Here is a 27,921-nt window from a genome sequence, read left to right as displayed (position 1 = left end):
GGGAGACCAAGAGATGAATACACTAAGCAGATTCAGAAGCATGTAGGTTGCAGTAAGTACTGAGAGATGAAGAAGCTTGCACAGGATAGAGTAGCATGGAGAGCTGCTTCAAACGAGTCTCAGGACTGAAGACAGCAACAACAACATATCCATTTATACTCCGCAAACCACTGTATGGCATGGGAAGTATAGTGAGATCTGCCTACAGTTTCTGTTCAATGGCGTTAGTTGAAGGCCCTGTTCAGAACCTAGACTCTCTGACAGGAGAGGTTGAGCTCCTGGAAGACACAGCTGGATGCCAGTGTAACTTTGTTCACGTAATAATCATCTTGGTGTTGAAGCTCTTTTCTTCCGTGTTTGCTTTAACGATACGTATGTTCTTGGATAGGGTCCGCCTTTAGCAAAACACAAGGGGTAAAAATAGCCTACAGGACAGACAACTCGACACAGAGAAAACTAAGGAGAACCAACACAAGCACAGACAAACACAACACATCTGGTATTTACCATCTAACATACCAGGACTGCAAAGCAGTTTATATAGGGCAGACAAGCAGAAACTTTGATACCAGATACACAGAACACAAAAGAGCATTAAAAAGTAGCAGCTGTCATTCCACATTTACTGAACACTTCATGGACAAGAAACATAACCCAACAAACATCAACACGGATTTGAAAATTCTCAAATGCAGCAACAGTCCCCCACAAAAACTAATAATTGAAGAAAATTACCAGATACAAAAAGCCATAGTGGAAGGCAAACAAGTGATAAATGAATATACAGCTCTGTTCTCTGCCCTCAAAGAATTATTAGACAAGACCAACCAATAGAGCTCTCACCCCCACCCCCCACCCCACAAACACACACACACACACACACACACACACACACACAAACACCCCTCTCTCTCTCTCTCTCTCTCTCTGTCTCTCTCTCTCTCTTTTCCCCCTTTTCACACACACACAAAAAATCCTAAAACTTACTGTCACACTCACTCTCTTACTCTTACTCTCCCTCCCTCTCTCTCTCCATTTTCACATGCGCGCACACACACACACACACACACACACACACACACACACACACACACAAACACCCCCCCCTCTCTCTCTCTTTCTCTCCCTTTTCACACACACAAAAAAAAAATCCTAGAACCTTCTGCCACACTCACTCTCTTACTCTTACTCTCTCTCTCCCTCTCTCTCTCCCTCTCTCTCTCTCTCTCTCCATTTTCACACACACACACACACACACACACACACACACACACACACACAGACACACACACACACACACACGAAAGAAAGAAACCTCCCCTCCCCCCCCCTCGACACCTCTCAAAGATTCAGAACAACCACCAGGAACGCCTTCAACTGTTCCACTGTCAGCCATCTTGTTTTTACACCTTCAATTGTTCCGCTGCCCGCCATGTTTGTTTTTACAGCTGATAAAGCAGTGAAACAGTTACAGTGACAGTGACAGTGGCAACTCAATATATACTGTTCTATAGTCATGAAGATGATTAAAAGGAAAATGTAAGTGAATCATTATGTTAATAGGCACACTCACACACACACATAGAATTAAATAATTTCAGGCATAGAAATAAGTTTCCAAATCGTAATTTTGGCTTAAACAATTTATCTATTTTAAGGTATAAGTGGTTGCAGATGACAAACTGTGCAACAAAACGGTTACTGTAGAAACACAACACATCAGAAAAACCACACCATGTGGTAAAAAGGTATGAATTCGTAATTTATGTGTTTTTTTCCAGATATCTGTAACTACGATTTAAAAACTAATAGCTACATGTATACAAACAACAAAGGACACTCTTTATCTTCAACAGATGAAAAGTAAAAGCCCTGGAAGGTGCTGCAACTGCAGTGAAACATGTTTGGGTTAAAAAACAAAATTGTGTTTTGCTAAAGGCGGACCCTATCCAAAACCATACGTTTTGTTCACGTACATGCTACCAGAGACTATGTAAGTTACTTAGAGTTTCAGTTCTCTATCGCAGGTAGAACGGCCACAGAAGTGCATTACTGTTGTTACCAGGCCTGGTAAGATACATAAGGGGCGTGAACATAGCCACGTGGTGAGTGAGCACTGGTGAAGGACAAGAAGACGCTGCATATTCTTGTGACCTTTACCAGAACCTAACAGAGTTTGAATGAAATTCTAAAACCCTCAAAGATTTTGGTTTTTTAAAATGGCTATCAGTTTCGAACTTTAGTCCATTATCAAGCTACTCTGCAGAACAGAATGCACCATGTTACAATTTAAATTTACAATACATAAGGTCAACTAAAGTACAAATGCATTTGTTAAGATGATTACATACGACATAGGTCCTGCCACACTGTGTGTACGCTGGCCACATTGATTGCATGAGGGGCTAAGTGCGAGGTGCTGTTTGGCTACGACCGTCCAGCGCCGTTTGCATGCGGACAGTGATACGTGAGCACTGAACATTGTTAAGTAAACTCAGGTTGGGGGCACTGAATGGTCTATGCCATGGTGAGATTTTTTGTTTTATTTTACAAATAACAACTATGTATGACGATAAAATACCTCACTATGGCACAGTCCTTTCACTGCCACCAACCTGAGTTTGCCTAATGGTGTTCAGTACTCACGTGACATTGTTTTCCTGCACACAGCACTTGACCGTTGTTCACAAATAATATCTTGTATTTAGCCACTCATGTGAGGAATGTTGCCAGCATGTGCACAATATGGTAGGACTTACGTGGTACTTAATCATGTTGTCAAATGCATTTGCACTTTGTTTGACTGTACGTACTGTATGTGTAAATTGTAACATGGTACACTCTGTGCTGCTGGATGACTTGATGATGGACTTAAGTCCGAAAATGGTCGTTATTTAAATGAAAACAACTTCGTACTCAACTCTGACGGTTTTACAGATTCATTGAATCATAGTAAGTTACTGCCTATTGACATCCAGCATGTTGAAAATGAAAAACAGGGTTGAAAGGGTTCTTATTGGATGTCGTTTCCATTTGACTGGGTGGTCTAACAACCCTACCACAACAAAGGTCAAAAATTAATTACGATTGTAGTGTTGCTCACGCTGCTAAATATTGCATTTTCGGGCAACAACAAAGTTATATTATGTGGCAGGTGTCATTAGAGCACAGTTAAAAAAGTCATTTCTTGAAATAATGGATGAACTAGGCACTCATCTTTTCGTGTTTCCCACGTTGGTCTCGTTGTGAACTCATGGCTCAATCGTCGAAAATCTAGGTAGCGATAATTCCAAGCTCGGAAGCAAAGAGGCCTAGGTGTTATTCTGCGATATTCAAAAGTTTTATAGATGTGTTTCATAAACCATTCTTGAAGATTAAACTTTTGCAAGTTAGGACAATGATGATGTAAAAAAGTAATTAGCACTCCAAATTTAAGTTACACTTCTTTTTTATTATTTTTGTTGCAATATCACGTAACTCGTTCCGAAACATCACTTCACAATATAAAACATACTTGAAAATATCTTCCTCACTGTTAAAGTTAACATTTCATAAACTGAATACAATTTGCGTCTTTTTAACATGACGAGCAAAGCTCGACTCTCTAATAACCGCTTACGCGCCCAAAAATCAGAGTTACAAGTACGTCAATGATCATAGTGACAAAAGAAAGAATACACATAACAATAATATCATTGCAATATAGACATATCAATGAATCGAAGTGCCTCTACATTAATGAAATCAGATCTGAATGTTGTCACAGAAATATGTTAACTATTTTACAGAAACACAGTAGAATATTTTTGGTATCGAGAGGCTGAAATGAGGTGCCGTAATGGTTAAGTAATTCAAGTACCATTACTGTGGTCAGATAATGCAATAGCCAGGTAGTTTTTAGGGAGGGAGCATTCAGACATGATGGACCGCATGGGAACGTGGCGGCTAGCGTATTCGTTGTCAAGTTTCTGGTCGGCCATATGTGGCCATCACAAGGTAGAATGGCCGCATTGTGAAGTGAGCACTTAATAACCTCTTCACATATATGTCTACGTATTCAACTACAGTTATATACATACTTCACACTCCACCTTCCGACGCGTGGTGGAGGGTATCCTGTTCCACTACTAGTCATTTCGTTCCCTGTTCCACTTGCAAATACAGGGTGTTACAAAAAGGTATGGCCAAACTTTCAGGAAACATTCCTCACACACAAATAAAGAAAAGATGTTATGTGGACATGTGTCCGGAAACGCTTAATTTCCATGTTAGAGCTCATTTTAGTTTCGTCAATATGTACTGTACTTCCTCGATTCACCGCCAGTTGGCCCTATTGAAGGAAGGTAATGTTGACTTCGGTGCTTGTGTTGACATGCGACTCATTGCTCATTTTAGTTTCGTCAATATGTACTGTACTTCCTCGATTCACCGCCAGTTGGCCCTATTGAAGGAAGGTAATGTTGACTTCGGTGCTTGTGTTGACATGCGACTCATTGCTCTACAGTACTAGCATCAAGCACATCAGTACGTAGCATCAACAGGTTAGTGTTCATCACGAACGTGGTTTTGAAGTCAGAGCAATGTTTACAAATGCGGAGTTGGCAGATGCCCATTTGATGTATGGATTAGCACGGGGAAATAGCCGTGGTGCGGTACGTTTGTATCGAGACAGATTTCCAGAACGAAGGTGTCCCGACAGGAAGGCGTTCGAAGCAATTGATCGGCGTCTTATGGAGCACAGAACATTCCAGCCTATAACTCGCGACTGGGGAAGACCTAGAACGACGAGGACACCTGCAATGGACGAGGCAATTCTTCGTGCAGTTGACGATAACCCTAATGTCAGCGTCAGAGAAGTAGCTGCTGTACAAGGTAACGTTGACCACGTCACTGTATGGAGAGTGCTACGGGAGAACCATTTGTTTCCGTACCGTGTACAGCGTGTGCAGGTACTATCAGCAGCTGATTGGCCTCCACGGATACACTTCTGCGAGTGGTTCATCCAACAATGTGTCAATCCTCGTTTCAATGCAAATGTTCTCTTTACGGATGAGGCTTCATTCCAACGTGATCAAATTGTAAATTTTCACAATCAACATGTGTGGGCTGACGAGAATCCGCACGCAATTGTGCAATCACGTCATCAACACAGATTTTCTGTGAACGTTTGGGCAGGCATTGTTGGTGATGTCTCGATTGGGCCCCATGTTCTTCCACCTACGCTCAATGGAGCACGTTATCATGATTTCATACGGGATACTCTACCTGTGCTGCTAGAACATGTGCCTTTACAAATACGACACAACATGGGGTTCATGCACAATGAAGCTCCTGCACATTTCAGTCGAAGTGTACGTACCCTTCTCAACAACAGATTCGGTGACCGATAGATTGGTAGAGGCGGACCAATTCCATGGCCTCCACGCTCTCTTGACCTCAACCCTCTTGACTTTCATTTATGGGGGCATTTGAGAGCTCTTGTCTACGCAACCCCGGTACCAAATGTAGAGGCTCTTCGTGCTAGTATTGTGGACGGCTGTGATACAATACGCCATTCTCCAGGACTGCTTCAGCGCATCCGGGATTCCATGCGACGGAAGGTGGATGCATGTATCCTCGATAACGGAGGACATTTTGAACATTTCCTGCAACCAAGTGTTTGAAGTCTCGCTGGTACGTTCTATTGCTGTGTGTTTCCATTCCATGATTAATGTAATTTGAAGAGAAATAGTAAAATGAGCACCAACATGGAAAGTAAGCGGTTCCGGACACATGTCCACATAACATATTTTCTTTCTTTGTGTGTGAGGAATGTTTCCTGAAAGTTTGGCCGTACCTTTTTGTAACACCCGGTAGAGTGACTATCTATACACCTCCATATGAGCCATAATTCTAATATCTTCATCGTAGTCCTTACGTGAAACGTACGTTCCCGGCAGCAGAATCATTCTGCCGTCGGCTTCAAACTCCGGTTCTGTAAATTTTCTCCATAGTGTCCCACGAAAAGAACGTCGCCTTCCCTCCAAGGATTTACATTTCAGTTTTCAAAGCATCTCCGTAATACTTAGTGTGGTTCGAACCCACCAGTAACAAACCTAGTACCCTGCCTCTGAACAGTTACGACGTCTTCCTTTAACCCTATCTGTTGCGGGTCCCAAACATTCGAGCAATACTCAAGAATAGACCGCACCAGTGTCCTACGTGAGGTCTCCTCTACACATGAACCACAGTTTCCTAAAATTCTCCCGATGAACCCAAGTCGACCACTCGCCTTCTCTGCAACAATCTTCACACGCCCGTTCCAGTTCGTGCCGCCTTGCAATGTTACGCTCAGATATTTAAACGGCGAGACTGTGTCAACAAGTACACTGCTAATACTGTACCTGTCATCCAAGAACAAGTATAGTCCCTCCTTTATTCTGTGTCATCCCATATCATCTGCCAGAGACTAGCAACAGCTGGGCAGGGAATTACTGCCCCGTGTGTAGGCTACAATTAGCAACATGACTTGAACAGTCGTCAGAATGAGATTTTCACTCTGCAGCGGAGTGTGCGCTGACATGAAACTTCCTGGCAGATTAAAACTGTGTGCCCGACCGAGACTCGAACTCGGGACCTTTGCCTTTCACGGGCAAGTGCTCTACCATCTGAGCTACCGAAGCACGACTCACGCCCGGTACTCACAGCTTTACTTCTGCCAGTATCTCGTCTCCTACCTTCCAAACTTTACAGAAGCTCTTCAGCGAACCTTGCAGAACTAGTACTCCTGAAAGAAAGGATACTGCGGAGACATGGCTTAGCCACAGCCTGGGGGATGTTTCCAGAATGAGAATTTCACTCTGCAGCGGAGTGTGCGCTGATATGAAACAGTTGTGTTTGGACTGATGACACAACCAGAAAGCATGGACTGCCAGTGAATGGTGCCACATTGTTTTCCGTTATGAATCACGGTTCTGCACTACTGTGGCTCACCGTTCTCAATGAGTGTGGTGGCAATTTGGGGAGGAGTCATATTCTTCCAATGATTTGGAGAGGCACAGCGGTGCTACTACTGGGGTCATGGTGTGGGAAACCATTGGGTAAGACTTCAGCCCACAGCTGGTAGAGACTGAGGGAACTCTGATGCGTGCCCATCTGACAGTATGGTGATGCCATTTTTCAAGAGGACAATTCTCGTTGACACACGCCACGTGACGCACTGAACTGGCTGCCTGATGTTGAGATACTCCCGTGTTCAGCAACACCCAAGATCAGTCCCCAATAGAAGATGTGAGGGACCAGCTTGGATGTCAATCCCAGTGTCAGTACGTAGGATATCAAGGACCAATTTGAATAGTTATGGGACAGCTTACATGAAGAGAGGGTGTAAAGGCCGTATGGCACGGTTTCCAAACGAACTACTGCATGTTTCCTATCCAGAAGGGGTCAGCACTATACTGATAAATGAGATCACACCAGCCAGTTTTTTTTTTCTTTATCAACCTGACCCTGTTTTATAATCACCTCTCCTATCAACCCATGAAATTTCATTTCGTTTTCTTCTCTCCTTCTGGGCCCTTCACCTTCTTTTGTCAGGCACTGAAGATACCCAGATTCCTAACTCCAATGGGCGCCCTTGTCTTGTAGCCATTTGTCGTCCAGAGTTGTAGGTGCAAGGCCTTATGTGATGACTGAGGTGCTTTTGAATCTGAGAAATGCAAATCGAAGCACCTTAAATGTGATGCTCTTGAAAAATATTAAAGTTCAGGTACTAACTAAAGAAGAATTCAGACGAATAGCTGAAAAGAGTCAATAGGGGTCAATTACCAGAGGGCACGAAGTAATGGCCGCTATCGACAGGGGATCTCAAGTTGATTCCGTATTTCTAGATTTCCGGAAAGCTTTTGACACTGTTCCTCACAAGCGACTTCTAATCAAGGTGCTGGTCTACGGGGTATCGTCTCTGTTGTGCGACTGGATTCGTGATTTCCTGTCAGGAAGGTCGCAGTTCGTAGTAATAGATGGCAAATCATCGAGTAAAACTGAAGTGATATCAGGTGTTCCCCAGGGAAGCGTCCTGGGACCTCTGTTGTTCCCGATCTATATAAATGACCTGAGTGACAATCTGAGCAGTTCTCATAGGTTGTTCGCAGATGATGCTGTAATTTACCGTCTAGTAAGGTCATCCGAAGACCAGTATCAGTTGCAAAGCTATTTAGAAAAGATTTCTGTATGGTGTGGCAGGTGGCAGTTGACGCTAAATAACGAAAAGTGTGAGGTGATCCACACGAGTTCCAAAAGAAATCCGTTGGAATTAGGTTACTCGATAAATAGTACAATTCTCGAGGCTGTCAATTCAACTAAGTACCTGGGTGTTAAAAATACGAACAACTTCAGCTGGAAAGACCACATAGATAATATTGTGGGGAATGCGAGCCAAAGGTTGCGTTTCATTGGCAGGACACTTAGAAGATGCAACAAGTCCACTAAAGAGACAGCTTACACTACACTCGTTCGTCTCTGTTAGAATATTGCTGCGTGGTGTGGGATCCTTACCAGGTGGGACTGACAGAGGACATTGAAAGGGTGCAAAAAAGGGCGGCTCGTTTTGTATTATCACGTAATAGGGGAGAGAGTGTGGCAGATATGGTATGCGAGTTGGCATGGAAGTCATTAAAGCAAAGACGTTTTTCGTCGCGGCGAGATCTGTTTGCCGGCCGAAGTGGCCGTGCAGTTAAAGGCGCTGCAGTCTGGAACCGCAAGACCGCTACGGTCGCAGGTTCGAATCCTGCCTCGGGCATGGATGTTTGTGATGTCCTTAGGTTAGTTAGGTTTAACTAGTTCTATGTTCTAGGGGACTAATGACCTCAGCAGTTGAGTCCCATAGTGCTCAGAGCCATTTGAACCATTTTTGAGATCTGTTTACGAAATTTCAGTCACCAACTTTCTCTTCCGAATGCGAAAATATTTTGTTGAGCCCAACCTACATAGGTAGGAATGATCATCAAAATATAATAAGAGAAATCAGAGCTCGAACAGAAAGGTTTAGGTGTTCGTTTTTCCCGCGCGCTGTTCGGGTGTGGAATGGTAGAGAGATAGTGTGATTGTGGTTCGATCAACCCTCTGCCAAGCACTTAAATGTGAATTGCAGAGTAGCCATGTAGATGTAGATGTAGATGATAACTTGCTTCTAAAATGAGCCCTAGAGAGTGAAGATGGTAATAGATAAGGAACAGGATTTGCGAAAGAGATTACTGGGATGCACAGATGAAAACAATACCACAAGAGAGGACAGAATCAGGAGTAGAATCATACTAGTCAAAAGTTAAATAATCCGAAAAGACACAATCTAAGCATTTTTGCAGAATGTAAGCCATAAAAAATACATTCGGTGTACTCCAGAAGGAGTACACCCATTAATGGAAGGAGTGTATTCTGTTGCATCCATTAGAACGCCTGATGAAGCAGAAAGTCACCCCTCTCGATTGCTGTTCGCCTATATTTCATTCATGACATCCTGACTGGGTTCTCTGGCTGAGTAGGGGAGAGGGTGATGGGGGAAGAGAGCTCTGGTTATTGAAACCCAAGAGATAGAGCGATGTGGGAAAGGTCAGTGTTCAGAGGAAACAGGTTCTGCTTTCCTCACATATGTATTTGCTGACTCAGAGTGGCATGATAATCACTCCCTGATGTGTATGGTGCATTCACATAGCACATTGTTAGATCGCCAATGTTGGCAGCACCCAGGCGGAAAACACTCGTGGCCCAAAGTCGAATGACTTCAGCCGACCCAGGACTATAAAGCCTTTGATCAGGACAATGTGAACAAACTACATAAACCAGCGTCAGCAACTGCTGTTCATTTGAGCACCGATCTTTGTGTAACTCTTGACGCTCGGTGCGCAGGTACCGAGAGAACGCCCAGCGGCTGTCAAGGATCTTCAACGACCGCCCGATGAAGCCGCTGGACGAGGCTGTCTACTGGACAGAGTACGTGATCAGGCACCAGGGGGCGCCGCACCTCAGGTCCGCGGCGCTGGACCTCGCCTGGTACCAGTACTTGCTGCTAGATGTCGTCGCCGTGCTGGTAACCGCGGCGGTGGTGCTGCTCCTAGCGGTGGGGATCGCAATCAGGGCCGTACTGCGGCTACTGAAGCGGACTGCTGGTGGATCCAAAGCTAAGAGGACTAGTAGCAAGTCCACCAAGAGAGACTGACGGCGTTTTATTTATCACTTGTATAAATCTGATTTGTATATTTCCCAGTTTGTATATTGCCCAATAAAATGAGTTTATATGGCTGTCGAGTTTAACTGTTCAACATTGGACAGTAAAACCTTATCCACTTAATAATCGTTTATTCACCCACAGATCGTTTCACAATTAAATCAGCCACACAAGCTTGTTACAACAATAAAAGATAACTCATTGTTAACGTGTGTTTAATGACTTACTACTCTAGTTAACTGCAGAGCTAATGCTTCACTCTCTGTCCATATTTCACTGAGCACAACACGCTCGATACTCAATACGCTGACGTCAGGGCACCTCCATTGCTGCGTTTGTGCTTCACCACTCGTCTCTCTGGCTCAGCTCGGATGGCTTTCAGCTTTCTAAGCTGTCATCAGACAGCTTAAGTCTTGTCTGAAAGTTGGCCTACACATCCAAAAGCCAGTTCACAACAAAATATGAAATGAACGTTGTTCTGTAACACTGTTTCTGCGTATTTCAATATTTAATGTTTCCGTATATTTACGTGGAAGTGTACTAGAACTGTAAAAGTGACTCACCTAAGTGTGACGTCACAAGTGTGACCCATGGAGCATACTGACAGCTAAACTAATAATTTGGAAAGGGTCTTTGCAGTCCTTCCATTCAATTACGTTTTCTCAGCCAAATGGTAGTTTTACAATTTGGGCAACACTCAAAGGGACAGCGTGTTTAAATTCATTAATTCCACTAATGGCGATCAGAAAAATTCTTGACGAGGTATACGTGATAAAAGGCGGGATGGGTGTTTAAATGAATTTTCCTACGACGCAATGTGAACTGAGGGCGCAGACGGAATCTTGTCAAATACATGGGCTTCTTTTAATTCTCACATCTCCACGATGCGACATCTACAAATCAATGAGGCTGAACATGGTATGTGAACGAAAATCACAGAGATGAATCCATTTCAAATGGGCTGCTAATATCAGTAATATCGATTTTATGTACAACAGATAACTTTCAATAGCACACGAGCTCATGAATATGTGATGATCACGGTACAAAGCTAAATTTGACTATGCACTGTTGGTTCACGAGTGAACCCATAGCAGATCGAGTACTCGCGTCTTACAAACTAACGCTTTTGGGCTTCTCATTGATATACTTTTTCTTCTCTCAGTTAGCAATATCTTCACAAACCGAAAATATGACCACGAAGATAACTATTGAATAGTAGCTCTAAACGGTAACCGATTGAAAACTGCTACATGATGAAATATCAACTCAGTGCCTTGAAACACCCCCATTATGTCCTTTATTGGGTCTTGTGTGATTTACCGAAGCCACCAAACAGTTAATTATTATGACTATATGACCGTGTGCTTACTGGATGAAAGCCCATCGGCTTTTCTGCTGTGGTTTCGGGGGTATTTCAACTGAGTGCGGCTGTTCTGAGACGGAATAGTTAATGATTGAAGGTTTGTTTATTATTAAAGACCATAAAGGTTGCGATATACAGCCGGCCGGTGTGGCCGTGCGGTTCTAGGCGCTTCAGTTTGGAACCGCGTGACCGCTACGGTCGCAGGTTCGAATCCTGCCTCGGGCATGGATGTGTGTGATGTCCTTAGGTTAGTTAGGTTTAAGTAGTTCTAAGTTCTAGGGGACTGATGACCACAGATGTTAAGTCCCATAGTGCTCAGAGCCATTTGAACCATTTTTTTGCGATATACAAACTGATATGTATTTTCTACTAACACACAAATTTTGAGGCAGTTGCTACCTTCGCCGTACACGTTTAATTACGGTTATATCTTTTATCGGTTGCTGATTTTAAGTACTTGGTCACACGCAATGATGATGGTCAACACTAACAATAATCTTGACTGCAATCCATGGTTGTTGCTGGCCGACGCGGTTGACGCGAAACACGTAACTCGGCACTCGTCACTTCTGGTGTCATATCACTCGCTAATCGGTATCGGTGAGGGTCCACCCCACGACGATCTGGGGGACGCGCTCATTTGTCATACTCCGGTGAATTTACCGTATTACTACTCACTCGGCACATCCGCCATTGACCCAGTACTCCGCACGACCACCATTCTGGGTGTTGGGTACTAATATCTATGTTCGTGGGATCACGGATCCCATACATCTCCGCCCTAAAAACCTTTGTAGCCACAGACGAAAAAGAATAATAGGAAAAAATTATCGCACAGCATAAAAAATGAAGATGAGGAACATTCGATTCGTGTTCACATGCTGAAAGTTGCAACGTATCACAGAAAATACCCTATTGGCTCTGGTGGCAAACTGCCCCTACAGAAACATCATGCAACATCAATCTATCTTAATTGATATGGTATGGTAAATATTTTACAAACTTTGTCTTACATTCAGTTACCAAAAATCTTCACTTTCAATGGTTTGTATGGACCTTTAACCGCATATTTTCTACTGGTTAATCTTTTATAACTCGCTACAGCAAAGACAAGAAAAAAAACTAGTCGAATGCCAGCTACCTCTTTGGTATGCCGTCCTTTCATCGAGCTTCCTGCTGTCCATGCTACTATCACTCTAGCTTATGACTCACGTGGTCAACACGCACGAAAGTTAAGGAAGAAATTCACAACTTATTCACGTGAGACTTTAACACTAGCGAAATGGAATATGAGAACAAAATATACGATTTATACCTTGAATTAAGCAATTATTTTACAATTCCTCAAAACTCTACAGATTGATTCAATAATCCTAAATGCTCCATTATTGCACTAAATATGTCTTACATAACTATTTGCATCACTATAACTAATGTGGTCGCCCAATGAAAATTTTTTAACTACTGATCATTTCATTTTGCCAAGCATTTATAGCGCCATACGTGAATTGTTATCACTAATTCCCAGATAAGAGGTACACTATTTCCTGTTATATTGACATTAATCCAAATCTGCTATATGGGTATTTATTATTCATTACACAGCTCACGTGAGCTCCCGAAACCCACCGCGCGGCAGCCATGGAGACGAGGCGCACGCCAGAGCTTAAGTATTGGTGTTGACTTAGTACTTATGTACTGCATTTTCAAAATGTGACTACGCCTATTCAGGCTGTTTTAGTTTTATTTCTAGATCATGCCCTCTTAGACATATTATAGATTCAGGTATATCTTCTGAAGAACGCTCATTACTTGCGCTGAAACCTAGGTAAAGGTTGGTTTCATTACCACAATCGAGGGTGATAGTTTCTTATATATTAGATGATTACTATTGCTGACCGTGCTGCAATGTTGAAAATACAATAGTTAGTCATGTATGATGAAACGAGCGTTGAAACATAATAGACCTAGTCAATGGAGTTACAGAGATCAAGGAGAAATCATTGAAATATTTACAATTCAGGGAATAGCTGATCAATGTGTGTGAATTTTTCCCGAATTTGAATCACCTGACAGTACATAACACTTTTCCATACACTGAATATGCAGGGTGACAATTATTGAAATATACGAAAAAGACGTAAATTAGTTACAAACTATGGCATGCACACACTTGATTCAACACTTAAACGTCACTAAAAATATTCGAATTTAGGTTATGACGTCATTGGCGATGGTGTGGCGCAGACGAATAGCGAAATTTTGCATGAGCCGCTGAAGTGTCGGAACAGGGATGCTGTCGATGACATCCTGAATGGCTGTTTTCAGCTCAGCAATGGTTTTGGAGTTACTGCTGCACGCTTTGTCTTTAATATACTTGCACAAAAAGGAGTCGCATGTGTTCAGATAGGGAGAATATGGCGACCAATGGAAGCCTATGGCGCCGGCCGCGGTGGCAGAGCGGTTCTAGGCGCTTCAGTCCGGAACCGCGCGGCTGCTACGGTCGCAGGTTCGAATCCTGCCTCGGGCATGAATGCGTGTCATGTTCTTAGGTTAGTTAGGTTTAAGTAGTTCTAAGTTCTAGGGGACTGATGGCTGCAGATGTTAAGTCCCATAGTGCTCAGAGCCATTTGAACCATTTTTGAAGCCTATGTCAGTGGCCTCTGGGTACCCCAGAGCCAGAATGGGGTCGCCAAAGTGCTCCTCTAGGACATCAAACACTCTCCTGCTTCGATGTGGTCGAGCTCCGTCTTGCACGAACCACATCTTGTCGAAATCAGAGCCACTTTGGATAGTGGGGATCAAATCGTCTTCCAAAACCTTCACGCACCGTTCGGCAGTCACTGTGATATCAAGGAACATTGCACCGATTGTTCCGTGACTGGACACCGAAAACAACACAGTCACCCGGTGGGGTCGAGAAATGCGGATTCTCAGTCCCCCGAACGCGCCAATTTTGCTTATTGACGGTTACTGCAGCGATGATTTAGCCGTAAATAGAAATATTAAAAAAGGTAGGAAGACTTTTCTGTTTGGAAAAAGTGACAAAAAGCAGCTTTCAGAGTACCTGACGGCTCAACACAAAATTTTTGTCTCAAATACAGATAGTGTTGAGGATCAGTGGACAAAGTTCAAAACCATCGTACAATATGCGTTAGATGAGTATGTGCCAAGCAAGATCGTAAGAGATGGAAAAGAGCCACCATGGTATAACAACCAAATTAGAAAACTGCTGCGGAAGCAAAGGGAACTTCACAGCAAACATAAAAATAGCCAAAGCCTTGCGGAAAAACAAAAATTACCCGAAGCGAAATGAAGTGTGAGGAGGGCTATGCGAGAGGCGCTCAATGAATTCGAAAGTAAAGTTCTATGTAATGACTTCGCAGAAAATCGTAAGAAATTTTGGTCTTATGTCAAAACGGTATGTGGGTCAAAACAAAATGTCCAGACACTCTGTGACCAAAATGGTACTAAAAAAGAGGATGACAGACTAAAGGCCGAAATACTAAATGTCTTTTTCCAAAGCTGTTTAACAGTGGAATTTAACAGTGGAAGACTTCACTGTAGTTCCTTCTCTAGATTGTCGCACAGATGACTAAATGATAGATATCGAAATAGACGACAGAGGGAAAGAGAAACAATTAAAATCGCTCAAAAGAGGAAAGGCCGCTCTACCTGATGGGATACCAGTTCGATTTTACACAGAGTACGCGAAGGAACTTGCCCCCCTTCTTTCAGCGGTTTACCGTAGGTCTCTAGAAGAGCGTAGCGTTCCAAAGGATTAGAAAAGGGCACAGGTCATCCCTGTTTTCAAGAAGGGACGTCGAACAGATGTGCAGAACTATAGACCTATATCTCTAACGTCGATCAGTTGTAGAATTTTGGAACACGTATTATGTTCGAGTATAATGACTTTTCTGGAGACTAGAAATCTACTCTGTAGGAATCAGCATGGGTTTCGAAAGAGACGATCGTGTGAAACCCAGCTGGCGCTATTCGTCCACGAGACTCAGAGGGCCATAGACACGGGTTCCCAGGTAGATGCCGTGTTTCTTGACTTCCGCAAGGCGTTCGATACAGTTCCCCACAGTCGTTTAATGAACAAAGTAAGAGCATATGGACTACCAGACCAATTGTGTGATTGGATTGAAGAGTTGCTAGATAACAGAACGCAGCATGTCATTCTCAATGGACAGAAGTCTTCCGAAGTAAGAGTGATTTCAGGTGTGCCGCAGGGGAGTGTCGTAGGACCGTTGCTATTCACGATATACATAAATGACCTTGTGAATGACATCGGAAGTTCACTGAGGCTTTTTGCGGATGATGCTGTGGTGTATCGAGAGGTTGTAACAATGGAAAATTGTACCGAAATTCAGGAGGATCTGCAGCGAATCGACGCATGGTGCAGGGAATGGCAATTGAATCTCAATGTAGACAAGTGTAATGTGCTGCGAATACATAGAAAGAAAGATCCCTTATCATTTACCTACAATATAGCAGGTCAGCAACTGGAAGCAGTTAATTCCATAAATTATCTGTGAGTACGCATTAGGAGTGATTTAAAATGGAATGATCATATGAAGTTGATCGTCGGTAAAACAGATGCCAGACTGAGATTCATTGGAAGAATCCTAAGGAAATGCAATCCGAAAACAAAGGAAGTGGGTTACAGTACACTTGTTCGCCCACTGATTGAATACTGCTCTGCAGTGTGGGGTCCGTACCAGATAGGGTTGATAGAAGAGATAGAGAAGATCCAACGGAGAGCAGCGCGCTTCGTTACAGGATCATTTAGTAATCTCGAAAGCGTTACGGAGATGATAGATAAACTCCAGTGGAAGACTCTGCAGGAGAGACGCTCAGTAGCTCGGTACGGGCTTTTGTTGAAGTTTCGAGAACATACCTTCACCGAGGAGTCAAGCAGTATGTTGCTCCCTCCTACGTACATCTCGCGAAGAGACCATGAGGATAAAATCAGAGAGATTAGAGCCCACACAGAGGCATACCGACAATCCTTCTTTCCGCGAACAATATGGATGTAGATGCAGATGTAGTAGAACCCATCCAAATGAAAGTGGGCTTCGTCGCTAAACCAAACCGTACTGCGCATACTAATTCCCGTCATGCCCCGCGGCGAACTGTACAGTTTGAACGTCCTATGCAAACCGTTCAGAAGTTCTGCCCATTTTATTTCATATAGTTCAGTAATTGTCACCCTGTATAATACAAAAATATTTTGAGATGTTCTCATTTATTCATAAATCCACTCGGTGATTATTTCCGCAATCTTGCCACAAGTACAACTCGCTGCATTTGCCTTGTACCAATGACGTTTCCCTGTCCTTCCAGTATGGGCACGTGAAATACCTCTTGCGCTTTGAAATCACAACATGCAGAGTTTCGGGAGTGTCCACTGCCAGGCGCTTGCGAAATTCTTCTCTTCACAGTATCGTTGCACTTATACCTCTCCGATCCATCACGGCGAATCGCAGGCGAAGCGGACAATGCTATTACTCTTTCGGCACGGAAGATGTGCTGCGTAACTGATGAAAAGCATCCGTTCCTGCCTCGGTCATATTACGCACAACCGCCGTCTGTAGTTTCCCAATTTTTCCATCAGCAGTGAAGTCCCTAAGCATCGTTGACAAAAGGAGGATTACCCTATTTTTCCTCTGTATAAGACAGAACGGTCTTCTTCTGGCCGAAATCGTCACATGTACGTTCTGGGTTTCTAAAAAAATTAAAAATAAAGGCAATATCTCGCGTTAGTTTTCCTGAGCGTGCCCGAATAGTTCATTTGTAAGAGGCCAGCATACGGACTCCTATAGGTACACTCATGAACCAATTTCCTTGGACATATTTCGATTTTTATCGTGTATTGGTTCAGAAGCATTATTTTTTTTCATATTATTCCGCTACAGATTCGTTTGCACCAGGGTACCCTTCACCATTTATCATATAATATGCCCTGGATTCATTTATCGTTTCAATTTTCATGCCACATTTATTTGGTTTCTGTGGTCTATAGATCCCGAAAGGGCAACGGTGCAAGAAACCAACAAGCCGCACATATACATGGTTGTCCATTGATCGTGACCGGGCCAAATATCTCACGAAATAAGCGCCAAACGGAAAAACTACAAAGAACGAAACTTGTCTAGCTTAAAGGGGGAAACCAGATGGCGCTATGGTTGGCCTGCTAGATGGCGCTGCCATAGGTCAAACCGATATCGACTGCGTTTTTTTTTTTAATAGGAACCGCCATTTTTCATTGCATATTCGTTTAGTAGGTAAAGAAGTATGAATGCTTTAGTTGGATCACTTTTTTCGCTTTGTGATAGATGGCGCTGTAATAGTCACAAACATATGGCTCACAATTTTAGACGAACAGTTGGTAACAGGTAGGTTTTTTAAATTAAAATACACAACGTAGGTACGTTTGAACATTTTATTTCGGTCGTTCCAATGTGATACATGTACCTTTGTGAACTTATCGTTTCTGAGAACGCATGCTGTTACAGCGTGATTACCGGTAAACACCACATCAAGGCAATAAATGCTCAAAATGATGTCCGTCAAGCTCATTGCATTCGGCAATACGTGTAACGACATTCCTCTCAACAGCGAGTAGTTCGCCTTCCGTAATGTTCGCACATGCATTGACAATGCGCTGACGCATGTTGTCAGGCGTTGCCGGTGGATCACGATAGCAAATATCCTTCAACTTTCCCCACAGAAAGAAATCCGGGGACGTCAGATCCGGTGAACCTGCGGGCCATGGTATGGTGCTTCGACGACCAATCCACCTGTCATGAAATATGCTATTCAATACCGCTTCAACTGCACGCGAGCTATGTGCCGGACATCCATCATGTTGGAGGTACATCGCCGTTCTTCATGCAGTGAAACATCTTTTAGTAACATCGGTAGAACATTACGTAGGAAATCAGCATACATTGCACCATTTAGATTGCTATCGATAAAATGGGAGCCAATTATCCTTCCTCCCATAATGCCGCACCATACACTAACCCGCCAGGGTCGCTATGTTCCACTTGTTGCAGCCATCGTGGATTTTCCGTTGCCCAATAGTGCATATTATGCCGGTTTACGTTACCGCTGTTGGTGAATGACGGTTCGTCGCTAAATAGAACGCGTGGAAAAAATCTGTCATCGTCCCGTAATTTCTCTTGTGCCCAGTGGCAGAACTGTACACGACGTTCAAAGTCGTCGCCGTGAAATTCCTGGTGCATAGAAATATGGTACGGGTGCAATCGATGTTGATGTAGCATTCTCAACACCGACGTTTTTGAGATTCCCGATTCTCGCGCGGTTTGTCTGCTACTGATGTGCGGATTAGCCGCGACAGCAGCTAAAATACCTACTTGGGCATCATCATTTGTTGCAGGTCGTGGTTGACGTTTCACATGTGGTTTAACACTTCCTGTTTCCTTGAATAATGTAACTACCCGCCGAACGGTTCGGACACTTGGATGATGTCGTCCAGGATACCGAGCATCATTCATAGCACACGCCCGTTGGGCATTTTGATCACAATAGCCATACATCAACACGATATGGACGTTTTCCGCAATTGGTAAATGGTCCATTTTAACACGGGTAGTGTATCGCGAAGCAAATACCGTCCGCACTGGCGGAATGTTACGTGATACCACGTACTTATACGTTTGTGACTATTACAGCGCCATCTATCACGAATATGTAATTAAAGATGGGGGTTCCTGTTTTAAAAAACGCAGTTGATATTCGTTTGACATATGGCAGCGCCATCTAGCGGGCCAAGCATAGCGCCATCTGGTTTCCCCCTTCAAACTAGACGAGTTTCGTTCTTTGTAGTTTTTTCGTTTGATGATTATTTCGTGAGACATTTGGCCCAGTCACTATCAGTGGACCTCCCTGTATAGTACGGTAAGCATGCGGACTGTATAATGTTTTGCAGTTACTTACAAACGTATTCCACAGACCCTTGATAGGAGCCAGTTTATGTACTCTCCGCCTTCTGCCCTTGTACTTTTGTCATCCAATCTTAGACAAGCTGAGAGAAATCGCTGATGAACCGCCTTCCTAGCCCTCTATCCTACCCTTCAACGGTCCCAACGTACCCTCCAAACCCACCTTGACCAATTCACCGCTTGGTGCAACCAGTGGTTCCTCCGTGTTAATCCCTCCAAGGCCCAGGCGATCATCATAGGCCGCACCACCCGCTCCTTCCGCCTCCATGATGTCTACCTCACCATTTATGGCCGTCCTATCCACCTCACTCCTACCCTCAAATACCTTGGCCTCACATGCGACCGCCACCTCACCTGGACTCCCCATCTCCTTACCATCCAAAACAAAGCTCACAACCGCCTCCGCCTCCTGAAACTCCTGTCCGGCCGGACGTGGGGTCTGCATCCTTCCACCATCCTTCACACCTACAAATCCATGATCCGCCCCATCCTTTGTTATGCCAGCATCGCTTGGATTTCTGCCCCTCCCCGGTTCTATAAAGCCCTCCAAATCCTCGAACGCCATGCACTCCGCCTCGCCTTCCGCATCCGCCTTCCGTCCCCCACGCGCATCCTCTATGACCTCATCCCCTTCCCCCACCTTCTCCTTTTCCTTGAACACATCCACACACTATATATTGTCCGCCGCCTTGATCCCCCTCACCCCCTGGTGTCTCCCTTCCTCTCCACTCCCAACCAGTTGCCGCGCCTTTACCGTTGTGTCCCTCCCTCTCTCCATCTCCACACCCTCCATCTCCTTTCCCAACACAACTTCCACCGTCTAGCCCTCCCGGATGATGAGCTTCGCCCTGACATCTACCCTTCCTACCAACTCTAACCCCCTCTTCCTGCCTCCTTCTCAGGGCTCCCTCTCCTCCACCTCCCTCCTTCTGAGCGGCTTTCCCTTCCTACTCCCCCCTCCATCTCTTGTGCCTCATTTCAGCGTCTCTGCGCTCCCTCCTGCCCTGTCTTCCCTTTTCTCTCCCGCCCCACGTGTCTCCTGCCTCTTCGTGAACCCACAGTTGCCCCTCCTCTCTTCATCCCGCCGCTTCCTCAGCTGCCCCATGCTCTCCCCTCCTTTTCCATCCTCTCTGACCTTTCCCTCGGCAGGTCCCACCTGGTAGTTTTACTCTTCGTCGTGTGTGCTCCAAGTGGGTTTTAAGTGTGTTGTTTCGGAGTGTTTTTAATACTGTGGCCAACTTTTAACCTGTGCATGCGCATTCAGTGTCTTCTCTGTGTTTCAAGAATCGCCAACTGTGTTTTTTAACTTTCTGGTGACTTTTTTAACTGTCCCCCATGAACGTCTACATGTCCATGTCTTTTTACCTCCATTTTCTCCCCTTACTCCGTTTTATGTTCCCCTTTTTTATCTCCTTATGCATGTATCATTTTATTCTTGTTTTAGTTGTCGTGTCTCTCGGCTGAAGAGCGACGGATTGTGCCGATGACAGCCCTCCCCTGCCCATATGGGGCAGGGGAATGAAATCACAATAAAGAAAAAAAAAAGCTGAGAGAAATTTGAAGCGCCTTACACTCATTGCCGTGTGAAACAATGCACTCGCAAAATCGTGAGACCATAAATTTTCTAAATTTAGTTCACTGATTTTCGGTAGTCTTCCAGGGTAGTACAAAGACCTATGCGAGCAAGAACGTCTCCGTGATTCGTCACATGAGCGTGGCTCTGACCAGACCCTTGTACACTCGTACCTTGAATATTTTTGTTGATGAATGTGGAAAGTTTTCCTACAACTAACTGATCGATCAGTAAATTCTATGGCCCTTCGCATTGCCTTTAACACCTGGAATATGGGCTACCATGTTATCGGCAACTGGCCTACCACTTCTATTAGCGACAGCCGCTCTCCACCAATGACCATTCTTACCTCGGGCGTCTGAGTGTTCTCCAGCGCTGCCTGGAGATTCAGCGGACTGGTCGGCTTCGGCATTGTCCGTAACTGCTGCAGGAGCGACAACTTTGCAGTCCCTTCCATCAGGATATTCATTTAAGTACCTTTCACGACTGAGTTCTTCTAACAGTGCTTCCAATACAGCATCTTCCATTAGTAAAACGTCGTTTCTACGAGCCATTTTCACATGAATGTGCCTCGCACTGAGCGACGGAACAGCTACACAATGTGCACTCCTCGGTCACAGTGATCCTTCAACAAACATTTCTGCCAAATTGATTAGACAACAATGTCTCATAACTACGATCGCCTGCCCTCTACTAGGTACCAGCCACTAGTGAATTTATATAGTCGGCAGCGGGCTGTGTATGTGTGGTGGTGCATGCGCAGTAACAGGCAGCAAATTCCAGGGTCAGACTGACTGGAGTCTGGTGTATACATCCAGGGCTCTCATTTCTGATCGATGACGATTGGTGACAAAGGCTGTATCTGTCAGCATCCATTGGTAAGCGAATTGTTGTTTCACTGAATGAAAAGCCTTGGTCTGGAACTGGTGACACAAATTGATTTATTCCAGCATTGTTTGTTGGTTCACATAGTGGAAGTGGTTTTTATGTTTCATATTGAGAAAACTGAAGACAATTGTGACAGCAGTTACCAAAACTTTGGATAGTGTTTTGGAAAGAAAGAACTGTGAAAGGATCGCTGTCGTACAACACAAACGATGTTCTTCTTGTGGTCTTCAGTCCTGAGACTGGTTTGATGCAGATCTCCATGCTACTCTATCCTGTGGAAGCTTCTTCATCTCCCAGTACCTACTGCAGCCTACATCCTTCTGAATCTGCTTACTGTATTCATCTCTTGGTCTCCCTCTACGATTTTTACCCCCCACGGTTCACTCCAGTACTAAACTGGTGACCCCTTGATGTCTCAGAACATGTCCTACCAACCGATCCCTCCTTCTAGTCAAGTTGTGGCACACTCTTCACCCGAATTCTATCCAGTACCTCCACATTATTTACGTGATCTACCCGTCTAATGTTCAACATTCTTCTGTAGCACCACATTTCGAAAGTTTCTATTCTCTTCTTGTCTATTGACCAAGTTTCGCCTCCATAATGGCTACACTCCATACGAATACTTTCAAATAAAAGACTCCCTGGCATTTAAATGTGTATTTGATGTTAACAAATTTCTCTTCATCAGAAACGCATTTCTCGCCATTGCCAATCTGCATTTTATATCCTCCCTACAATCATCAGTTATTTTGCTCCCCAAATAGCAAACCTCATCTACCACTTTAAGTATCTCATTTCCTAAACTAATTGCCGGCCGAAGTGGCCGTGCGGTTAAAGGCGCTGCAGTCTGGAACCGCAAGACCGCTACGGTCGCAGGTTCGAATCCTGTCTCGGGCATGGATGTTTGTGATGTCCTTAGGTTAGTTAGGTGTAACTAGTTCTACGTTCTAGGGGACTAATGACCTCTGCGGTTGAGTCCCATAGTGCTCAGAGCCATTTGAACCTAAACTAATTCCCTCAGCATCACCTGAGTTAATTCGACTACATTCCATTATCCTCGTTTTGCTTTTGTTGATGTTCATCTTGTATGATCCTTTCAAGACCGCATCCATTCCGTTCAACTGGCCTTCCAGGTCCTTTGCTGTCTCTGACAGAATTACAATTTCGTTGTTAAAGCTCAATCTTTTTATTTCTTTTCCCTGGAATTTAATTCCTACTCCCAATTTTTCTTTTGTTTCCTTTACTGCTTGTTCAATATACAGATTGAATAACATCGGGGTTAGGCTACAACCCTGTCTCACTCTCTTCCCAACCAATGCTTCCCTTTCATGCCCCTCGACTCCAGCTGGTTTTTGCAGAAATTGTAGATAGTCTTTCACTCCCTCTATTTTACCCCTGTCATCTTCATAATTTGAAAGAGAGAATTCCAGTCAACATAGTCAAAAGCTTTCTCCATGTCTACAAATGCTATAAAAAACAAAAGTCTGCAAAGCATAAAGACAATGAAAGTCAAGTGCCATTCCGCACACGATGGATTTTATTCGTAAACGAAGAGACGCCAGAAAACACGTTTTGTTTAAAAAATTCGTGCAGTCATACCGTTATGCAAGCTGACAAAGGTAAGTGATCGATCATCTAGTCCAACGTTTAAACGCTATCGACGCTCGACGTGCAAACAAATCGACAATCAGCTCTTAAAATTTCAACAGGGGAGAGCGGGAAGACGCTGGAGAGCTAATTGTAGCGCACACGACAGCCACAGGGCGTATTGTTGCAGTCGCGTGTCATTTGACAGTTTGGCTCTCCGTGCAGTCACGTGAGCGTGGTGTCGCTGTGGGACGCGGCTGAGGCGGCTCCTGCCAAGGTCAGTTCATTGCAGCCAGCGAGCAGTGAAGGCGCTCGGGTCAGTCGGCCTTCATTCGGCGGCAGCAGCGCAGCAGTACAAACCGCGTTCCTAGACTGCAGGGCTGCACGGGAACACCGGCCCACAATGCAAGTAAGTGAGCAGCACTGCTCAAGAAAACTATAGTTCAATTCTTTTATCTTGGCGGCTCGCGCATGCCCGCCCAGACGCGGGAGATGGCTGCGTTGCCAGTTGCACGCGCCAAGAGAAGCAGCGCCATAGTATAGTATACAGGGTGAGTCACGTAACATTACCGCTGGATATATTTCGTAAACCACATCAAATACTGACGAATCGATTCCACAGACCGAACGTGAGGAGAGGGGCTAGTGTAATTGGTTAATACAAACCAGAAAATAATGCACGGAAGTATGTTTTTTAACACAAACCAAGGTTTTTTTTAAATGGAACCCCGTTAGTTTTGTTAGCGCAACTGAACATATAAACAAATACGTAATCAGCGCCGTTTGTTGCATTGTAACATGTTAATCACATCCGGAGATATTGTAACCTAAAGTTGGCGCTTGAGTACCACTCCTCCGCTGTTCGATCGTGTGTATCGGAGAGCACCGAATTACGTAGGGATCCAAAGGGAACGGTGATGGACCTTAGGTACAGAAGAGACTGGAACAGCACATTACGTCCACATGCTAACACCTTTTTATTGGTCTTTTTCACTGACGCACATGTGCATGACCATGAGGGGTGAGGAACACCTACACACGTGGTTTCCGTTTTCAATTACGGAGTGGAATAGAGTGTGTCCCGACATGTCAGGCCAATAGATGTTCAATGTGGTGGCCATCATTTGCTGCACACAATTGCAATCTCTGGCGTAATGAACGTCGTACACGCCGCAGTACATCTGGTGTAATGTCGCCGCAGGCTGCCACAATACGTTGTTTCATATCCTCTGGGGTTGTAGGCACATCACGGTACACATTCTCCTTTAACGTACCCCACAGAAAGAAGTCCAGATGTGTAAGATCAGGAGAACGGGCTGGCCAATTTATGGGTCCTCCACGTCCGCCGGCCGGAGTGGCCGGGCGGTTAAAGGCGCTACAGTCTGGAACCGCGCAACCGCTACGTCGCAGGTTCGAATCCTGCCTCGGGCATGGATGTGTGTGATGTCCTTAGGTTAGTTAGTTTTAAGTAGTTCTAAGTTCTAGGGGACTGATGACCACAGCAGTTAAGTCCCATAGTACTCAGAGCCATTTGAACCATTTGAACCTCCACGTCCTATGAAACGCCCGTCGAACATCCTGTCAAGTGTCAGCCTACTGTTAATTGCGGAATGTGCAGGTGCACCATCATGCTGATACCACATACGTCGACGCGTTTCCAGTGGGACATTTTCGAGCAACGTTGGCAGATTATTCTGTAGAAACGCTATGTATGTTGCAGTTGTTTGGGCCCCTGCAATGAAGTGAGGACCAATGAGGTGGTCGCCAATGATTCCGCACCATACATTTACAGTCCACGGTCGCTGTCGCTCTACCTGTCTGAACCAGCGAGGATTGTCCATGGACCAGTAATGCATGTTCCGTCGATTCACTGCCCCGTGGTTTGTGAAACCCGATTCATCGGTAAACAGGTAGAACTGCAACGCATTCTCTGTTAATGCCCACTGACAGAATTGCACTCGATGATTAAAGTCATCACCATGTAATTGCTGATGTAGCGACACGTGAAACGGGTGAAAGCGGTGACGATGCAGTATGCGCATGACACTACTTTGACTCAATCCACCGGCTCTCGCAATGTCCCGTGTACTCATGTGTGGGTTCATGGCAACAGCAGCTAACACACCAACTGCACCCGCTTCTCCTGTGACGGGCCTGTTACGGACCCGTTTGCGTACAGTTGGCGGTAGATGTTTTGCAATGTGCGGCACGTTGGATGCTCTCTGTCCGGGTACCGTTCTGCATACACCCTGCAGGCTTCAGCTGCATTTCGTCGACACTCGCCATAGATGAGTATCATCTCCGCCTTTTCAGAGTTCGAATACACCATGGTCACAGTTCCTACAACACTACACTATCACAGACGTCTGGTAACACGGTGTACTACAGTTGGTCTGCGTGCGGAGACGAATGCAGAATAACAATGGCAGCAAGCGCTACATGCGGACACTGCGACAGCTAGACCAAACCACAACAGTGCACTACAGCCACACTCGTGAACACGGTCGTCATCGTAAACATGTCCCTGCAGATGCTGCTCGCCGACCGTGGCCCGTGTTTGTTACAACACGCAACTGAACGTCGGAGGTTTCAAGCGTCAACTTTAGGTTACAATATCTCCGGATGTAATTAACATTTTACAATGCAACAAACGGCACTGATTACCTATTTGTTTATATGTTCAGATGTGCTAACAAAACTAACGTGGTTCCATTTAAAAAAACGTAGGTTAGTGTTAAAAAACATACTTCCGTGCATTTTTGTATGGTTTGTATTAAACAATTACACTAGTCCCTCTCCTCACGTTCGGTCTGTGGAATCGGTTCGTCAGTATTTGATGTGGTTTACGAAATATATCCAGCGGTAACTTTAGGTGACTCACCCTGTAGTTTGCAAGCTTACGTTTCGGGGGGAGCGCGCAGTTCATGAAGTAAAGCCACCACGGCCGCATTAACCCTTTCGCTGCTACAGAGACGTGCTCTCCGCATTCCACGCTGTGCGCGATTTTGTCATTATTGCACTGCTCGCCTGTGCAGACACGTGGTGTTCCGACTGCTTTGACACACTTATCATTCGATTTCACAAAAACTATTTGGCCCAAAAATTTGATTTTACACATTTTCTTAACTGATACCTTCCCCCCATAAAAGACTCATTTTTGTTTCGATGTTCAACGCAGTTATTGTGCAGCATTAAATGTAGCAAACCATTGCACGAAATTTTGAAGAGTTTGCAGAAGAAAATGTCCACAGCGTATTCTTTCCGTAAGGTCGATTTTAGTTGCCACTAGAAATTTCAAAAAATTACATTCAAACGAATAAAATTCATGAAGTCAGACACATCGATATTGTTTTTAAATGAAGAAAACATTAAGCATCAAACAAGGTTAGAACTTAGAACCTTTTGCTTAGCAGCTAAACACCTTTACCTTTACACTAACGTAGCTCGTCATTCAACAGAAATCCTGGATTACTTTAAAGAATCACTCTAAATACCGACAAACACTGTTGGTATGACTGTGAATTACTCCCGTTTTGTCGAAGTACAATAGGAAATAAACAATTACCGCTGTTCTTTATTGCGAAAAAGCGGTTAGTGAGAATGAATTTCTTTGCTATCGCCTGAATTAGGAGGCTTATTGCTTGTTTGGTTTAATTAATTAATAGAATATGAAGCAATTGGTATAAAGAATGCTATCAAGACATTGCTTTTGTTCAATTACTTTATTTATGACTGAACGTTTCTAAAACTGAAGACACTCGTCCATGCACTGCACTGCAGTCGAGCTCTGGCAACGTCGTTCTCTGCTCATTGGCTGACTGTGTTTTGTGACGTCAGATGTGCAGAACAAACCTAAACTCGGCCGCCGTCGTAAATGACGCGCACTATAGTGTGGCGTAGCTGTCTTCTCTCGTACCAGCAGTGTGCGTTCAGTGTGCGTAAAGTTGCCGCCAAGTAAGTCGAGATTGTGGCAATGAGGCCTTCATTTCAAACAGGTTGTGTGTTAGACGTCGAGAAACGCTGGTTACCACATTCAAAGGGAAGGTAAAATGAGGGAGCTGTGAGGATAAAGTTGCTGTAAAAGATAGAATCCTTGTGTTTGAGTCTTTAACACTGAATACTGTGACGGCTCCCTTAGACACCCTATTCAAGGTACAGTCGTTCGCATACAGAGCCAAATGTGTTCACATACCAGCTTGTAAAAGATAACATTCTCTGAATAGGTACTGGGGTTGTCGAAAATCTTGATAGTCCCATTACTGGCTGGTCATATTATAATAAAACGTGAACTGTAAAGTCTTCAACACAACTAAAAAAGGGGCACAGA

General features: G+C 44.4%; 2 protein-coding genes across 2 annotated transcripts in view; both read left to right on the top strand.

Annotated features, from left to right (window-relative positions):
- The window catches only part of LOC124711986 (UDP-glycosyltransferase UGT5-like), a 94,185-nt gene extending 83,909 nt beyond the window's left edge, over positions 1-10,276 (top strand). The window contains exon 6 of the mRNA XM_047242271.1: positions 9,886-10,276. Within this exon, the coding sequence (XP_047098227.1) occupies positions 9,886-10,195 (310 nt within the window). The 3' untranslated portion in view covers positions 10,196-10,276. The remainder of the gene's footprint in view (positions 1-9,885) is intronic.
- Positions 10,277-23,931: 13,655 nt separating this feature from the next.
- LOC124711695 (UDP-glycosyltransferase UGT5-like) overlaps positions 23,932-27,921 on the top strand; it is a 114,192-nt gene continuing 110,202 nt past the window's right edge. The window contains exon 1 of the mRNA XM_047241895.1: positions 23,932-24,003. Coding sequence (XP_047097851.1) covers positions 23,998-24,003 — 6 coding nt within the window. The 5' untranslated portion in view covers positions 23,932-23,997. The remainder of the gene's footprint in view (positions 24,004-27,921) is intronic.

This window comes from Schistocerca piceifrons, chromosome 8 (assembly GCF_021461385.2).
Source record: "Schistocerca piceifrons isolate TAMUIC-IGC-003096 chromosome 8, iqSchPice1.1, whole genome shotgun sequence".
Lineage (NCBI taxonomy): Eukaryota > Metazoa > Arthropoda > Insecta > Orthoptera > Acrididae > Schistocerca > Schistocerca piceifrons.
Note: the sequence above shows the minus strand (reverse complement) of the source record. Positions and strands in the feature narration are given on the sequence as shown.